Consider the following 6,197-nt stretch of genomic DNA (forward strand, 5'->3'; position numbering starts at 1 on the left):
ATATATAGATATATATATATATAGATATATAGATAGATAGATAGATAGATAGATAGATAGATAGATAGATAGAGAGCGAAAGCGAGAGATAGAGAGAGATAGATAGAGATAGACAAAATATAAATAAATATATATGGTGCTATAGCAACCCAGTGTATATAGCTCCTTTCTATCTTATCAAGACACTCAAAGCTCTGTACACTACAATCTGTGCCCTCATTTACCCATTCATTCAGCACTCTACTAGATCTCTACAAAGAAAAATCAGAGCTTTATCACATTCATACACCGATTGGACACACATGGGAGGCAACGAGGGGTTCAGTGTCTTGCCCAGGGACACTTCGGCATGCGACTGCTGTTGGATTCGAACCCCCAACTCTTGTATTGGAGGACGACTGCTCTAACCACTCAGCCACAGCTGCCCATAGGTAAGCTGGTATCGCACTTATTTTTCAAGTTATCGTGTTCACAACATATACGGACGGACAAATAAACGATGAGTATTTCCAGTTCCCCCTTTTCGCTCCACGACGGGGAACAAAAACAAGTGCGCAGTAAATCGAACTCCACTTTACAGGATTCTGAGCATCAGACTAAAAGAAATTAGGACGCCATTAGAAAGATTGCAGATTTGTTTTACACACGAGTGAGTCACTCAGGATCAAAGCCAGAAGAGAAGGCAGACAGCTTCATCTGGTGATTAGAGTGGCCTTTCATGTACCGTTACTGTCCTGGTCCATTACAACAGGTTTTTTAGTAATTAATAAAAAGTGTTTGCAGTGACTCACCCAGATCACCTTGAACACTGTTGTCGTGAGACGTCCTGCTGGATGTGGTGGAATCTCCATCACTGGGCCACATCTGGCCCCTTTTGCAGACCCCGATGATGGAAGCCAGGCCCTGCTGCTTCAGACACTTCTGGGACAGCGGTGTGGGGGGGCTTCCACTGTCAAGGGAATGCTGGGAGTGCTGGGAGGGTGAGCGGCTCTTCTCACTGAACATCGGACAGGTGGTGGGGCTGGGGGACACTTGACTGGACTGGCCTGAAGAGAAGTCCTCCTCGCTGGATGTCAGGTTCTCATTAGAGCTGCAGTCTGGTGTGTAGCCTCCACTGACATCATCAAAGCTCCCAGGAGAATAGGAGCGCCTGGGCCAGGTGAGGTGAGAATCCTCCTCTATGCTGTGGTCCCTTATGTGGATGACTCGAGTGTACCCGTCTGCCATCATTCCTCCAACATACACACTGGTGTAAGGCTGACACTCCACTGGCTGCCTCTCAGACCTCCCACCTGAGGACCGAACCCCACTGTCTCTCAGGAAGTGTGAGCTGACCTCACAATCAGTTGGTGACCCATTGTAGCTGAAGTTCCCCTCGGCGGATCGGCCTTTCTGAACACCCTTGTTGATGTCCCCTAAGGCAGCTGACAGGCTCCCTGGCAGGGAGTGCAGGGACCTCTTTCGCTCCATCTGCATGGCTTGACAGCCAAGGGTGCTGATCTTGTCAGAGACCTCCCTGTCATTGACTTTGACTAACCCTTGTTCGTGATGGTACTCCAAGTTTGCATAGCAAGGTTTCTCCTGACCCTCCATCACAGATAAGCCCCTGCTATCGCCAGCTGTTTGAGAGCTGGCCCTCCTGATGCACTCAAAGTTGGACCTCAGAGCGGCCACTGACCCTGTGCCCACTGGGACGTCAGGAGACTCAGAATCGTGAAGGACAGGGGACACCCCTTCTTTCCGTTTTGAACCATCCACCACTTCATCTGGATATCTCCTTGCTGTCTTGCTGGACCCCCTCTGCTCCTCCACCGGTGCCTCATCAGTACACGACCTCAGTTTTTCAGAGTCACTGGGCAGTTCTCTGTCATTCATCTGGTTTTTGAATCCCCATCGCCGACCATCATAAGATTTCCTCTCCTTTGCAAGCAAAGTCTGCAAGTAGATCATCCGAAAGCGCTCCTTGTTTACTTCCTTCTCCAAGTGCCTGATGGATGTCTTGCATTTGTCCAGCTCCTGTTTGATTTCCTCTAAGGAGTTCAGCTCCATTTGAGGGGGTTCAGACTCAGGAAACTGGGCTCTCCATGCATCCCAAAACCCCAAAGGTTCAACCATGGTTAGCAGCTTGATAGGCACCGTTTAATCAGCTAACAACACAAACATGCTGGACACAAAAGTTCATAAGTCACAGCTTCCATGGTGCAGGAATGCTTTTACTCACAAGCAGAATAATATAATCTTACAGTGACATGGGTGATCCAGTCCCTTCAAAGAAAATCCAAGAGTTCATCCTCGCTTTAGTTTCCACTCGGCGTGTTCTCTGGAGATCCTCGTGTCTTCGTGTCTGGTGTGAAACTGCGGCGCAGCTCTGGTGCGGTTGAGCCGCAGCACCAAGAGGAGGGGCTGCGTGGATGCGACTCACATTTACGCTTTCGGATAAAAACAACTACTTTGTTGTACTTTCTGTGCGAAGCCGGAAAAAATAGATATTAACAAACGTAAAATTACACATATGTTCCACGACAGAGGAAAAGAGGATACCTTTTATGTTATAAAACGACGACTGTCCTCAAAATATCCAGTTCAGGTCAGGTGGAAACAGAAAAACGGCGTCCCGACTTTTTTTTTTATTTTAACTATCGACTTTTATCTTTTTAAGATGCAAACTATTTAAATATTTTCCTCCCTCCCACCCAGCTCCAGACATGGGGGTTCACTGCGCAGCCAGTTGTACTTTCTGTCGTCTTAAAGAAACTCAGATTGATCAAACCAAAGTTCATTTGTTTGTGGCGCTGCCTCGTGAACGTACCGCCACCCACAGGATTAATTGGTCAAGTGCTGCGTTCGAGTACAGTCTGAAAACTTTATACTGACCCGTGATTTTCACGATCTTTTCTGTTTAATGGAGCGATAGTTAAGTATACTGTATTCTGAATGTTTTATTTTAAAGGGTAATGAATATCATAATAATACATCTATTTTCACTCCGAATTCAAATCCACTGTGTGTTTTATATTAAGCCCTACACATCCAAAGCTGACTTTTACCTTTCTGCTTGTCAAGATACATCAAGAAAAAAAAAATCAAATAACGTTCTACTTGTTAATAAAATATTTTATCGTAGCCACATGCAATTACAGGTTAATATTTTTATTTTGTTTTAGATAGAATAAAAATAAGCACATTTTTATTAAAATGTTTGTGATTGATCGTCTCAGATTGCAGCTAAAAAGCTAACATTAGATATCGCATTTTTTGAACTCACCACCGAAGCTACTTCCTGTTAGCAACCAATCCGTGACGCCTAACGGTTTCTAAGGGGCTAATGACAACAGTCTTTTCTTTACCTAATACATTTTGCGTGCGAAACGGTAAAACGAGTTTTTAAAACTACAAACGTGCTTTTAAATACTTTGTTTGTTGGGGCTTTTCTAAAATATCTCAGGAGTTTCACAGGTGTGCAAGCTAAGATAACTCGACAAGTAAAAGCGCTTTTTTCGTTAGCATTAGCATAGCTGGCTAATAACCTAGCGTTAACTCGGTTATCATAGCGTTGGCATTTCTGAACTTCCAACATGAGCGAGCAGCTCAAGTTCATCGTTGAACAACTCAACAAAGACCCGTTCAAGAAAAGTTTTAACCTCATTACGTTTGACTCATTGGAACCCATGCAGCTGCTGCAGGTTTTAAATGATGTTCTGGCTGAAATAGACCCGAAGGTGAACAATTGTGACATTTTAACGAAATGTATTTATTAGTTTTTTGTTTTTTTTTAAATATTTTTCATTTTATTTAGTGTTTTTTATTTTTATTTCAGCAAGCCATGGACATCCGAGAAGAAATGCCTGAACAAACAGTGAAGAGAATGAGTTCTTTGCTGGGGATGCTGAAATACAAACCTCCTGGTAATCAGTCAGACGTGTAAGTCTCATTCATCAAACAAAATAATGAAACATTTAGTCTGTGATGCACATGCTATCTGTTGCCTTGAAATATATATATTTTTTATTTTGAATATACTTAAATGTCTAAATTCATGTTCAGGCTGCTGTTTAATGCACCATATTATATGAGATTATTGATGTTTAACATATCTTAGATCATTGTATACTGTTTCTTTTTATACTCTATATTTTTGCTCTTTTTGGGTGTAACTGGAACTGTGAGTACACAGTTTTGTTCCACCTCATGTACCACATGTGATGCGAATGACAATAGCCACCTTGAACCTTGAACTTTGATATCTTTAACCAATATTTCAGGCTTCTCAGCCACAACAAATTAACATAATTATCAGAATAGTTGCTTAATTTTTACAATTATGTTCATATGATTTTACAAATACATTTTGCTTAAATGCTGTCCTTTTTTAATAACAACACTTTTTATCAACAACTAAAATTTGAAACTGTCAACAAAAATGTTATTTTAATGTCTAAGTCTTGATCCCCCATCACAGAGCAAAAAGGGGGAATTTGAAGTATCCTCCATCCATCTGTCCATACGTCCATTCGTGTGTGTTGGCAGCATGATAACTTGAAAAATAAATATGATACCAACTTCCATTTTGGTGTTTGGCTACATCAAGGTGTAAAAAAGGTTCTTTTTGAAAATTGGGTTGCAAATTACAATAGTAGTCCAATATTGTTTATAGCAGTCTCACTGATATTTGGCAATAATGAATAGTCCCTCGTTTATCATGGGGGATCCATACCCTGAAGCACCACAATAAGTGAAAAACTGCAAAGTAGGAATAGTAGTACAAGTGATAGGGTATTTTAGTATATATATATATATATATATATATATATATATATATATATATTCATTCATTCATTCATTCATTCAACCTTTATTTAGACAGGTAAATCCCATTGAGCCTCGAGGACTCATTTACAAGAGAGACCTGGGTTTTATTTTTTGCATGATTCATTCAACCATATATATATATATGTATGTATGTGTACATATATAAACCCTTCCTACACTCTTGCAATATTCTAAACAATGTTTCTAAATGCTCTAAAAGAGCACAGAATGTCATGATTTCCCTCTCTCTGCCTGCTGCACTCTGCCACCTCCCAGACTCTTTGCCAGCACACTTCTCCTATCAGCTGATCAGCTGCAGGAGGAAGCTTCTCCTGCAGCTCGGGCTGCACACAGGTGCTAAATAATTTGAAATAATTTATTTTAAATAAAAATCCATGCCGATCGTGCAGCTCCAGGGGTTACATCCTCAGTCCCAACGAGATCCAGAAACTTGAAGGTGTTAACCTTTCCACTGCCTCATTACCAATGTATAATGGAGCCAAACTGGCTTGTCTTGATCTAAAATCTATAATCATATTTTTTATAGATTTTAGGGTGTGTCTGCACCTAGGCATATGAAAGGTTCCTCTTCATTATTCCAATCCTTCAGCGATGGGGTCACCTGCGCACCGCGTGTTAATCAATATTTCTTGTGTGTGATACAACGAACATTTCAAACTAACATTCTTTTGCTCATAATTTCTTTAGTACAGTTACAAAATCTACTCATGTGGATCCTCAAACCAAAATATTCTTCAAATACAATTTCCCAAAACATTGGTTTTTTGAACATTTCTAATGAAGACACTATCCTGTGAGATTTCTATGTTTTACACTTTGCAGGAGCAGCTTCAGACAGGGTCTGGTGAGTGGCAGCAAACCTGTGGTTCACCCAATCCTCTACTGGCTACTGCAAAGAGTCCCCGAGCTTAAGAAGAGGGCTTACCTGGCCCGTTTTCTAATGAAGATTGAAGTACCTGCTGAGTTTCTGCAGGACGATGTCATAAATGACACCTATCATCAGGTTTGTTTCTACATTTAACTAAAAGTCTGTCATTTTCTAGTTGTTAGAACCACAAATAACTTAAAAGTGATTCATGTGTTTCAACAGTATGAAGATCTAGTGGAAGGGTTTAAGACGTTCCATAAGGAGTGTGAGCATCTGAGGACTTCAGGCTTCTCTACAGCAGAAATTAGAAGGGTAGAAATCTATTAATTTCTTATTGATCACAGTTCGGTAGAAATAATTAGAGTTGGTCTTTTTTAAAAGGATCTCCGACTAGTTGGAACAATAGACCTTGTTTGATTAACAATTAATTCAGCTAAAAAAGGCAAGTCTGGTCCTCTGGATATTCAAAAAACAAAACTATGTCCAGAGGCCCAGACTT

The 6,197-nt window shown here is 40.9% G+C and overlaps 2 protein-coding genes across 3 annotated transcripts in view; one reads left to right on the forward strand and one right to left on the reverse strand.

Moving 5' to 3' along the window:
• Positions 1-2,184, reverse strand: part of si:dkey-91m11.5 (PH_BCR_vertebrate and RhoGAP_Bcr domain-containing protein) — a 56,128-nt gene extending 53,944 nt beyond the window's left edge. Inside the window, exon 1 of the mRNA XM_037681253.1 lies at positions 792-2,184. Coding sequence (XP_037537181.1) covers positions 792-2,115 — 1,324 coding nt within the window. The 5' untranslated portion in view covers positions 2,116-2,184. The remainder of the gene's footprint in view (positions 1-791) is intronic.
• A 1,391-nt stretch (positions 2,185-3,575) lies between these two features.
• The window catches only part of ift81 (intraflagellar transport 81 homolog), a 20,281-nt gene continuing 17,659 nt past the window's right edge, over positions 3,576-6,197 (forward strand). For both annotated transcript variants that reach the window (XM_037681255.1, XM_037681256.1), the window contains exons 1-4: positions 3,576-3,719; positions 3,818-3,921; positions 5,653-5,833; positions 5,921-6,010. In XM_037681255.1, coding sequence (XP_037537183.1) covers positions 3,576-3,719; positions 3,818-3,921; positions 5,653-5,833; positions 5,921-6,010 — 519 coding nt within the window. The remainder of the gene's footprint in view (positions 3,720-3,817; positions 3,922-5,652; positions 5,834-5,920; positions 6,011-6,197) is intronic.

This window comes from Nematolebias whitei, chromosome 8, assembly GCF_014905685.2.
Source record: "Nematolebias whitei isolate Nwh7 chromosome 8, NemWhi1, whole genome shotgun sequence".
In the NCBI taxonomy this organism is placed as follows: Eukaryota; Metazoa; Chordata; class Actinopteri; order Cyprinodontiformes; family Rivulidae; genus Nematolebias; species Nematolebias whitei.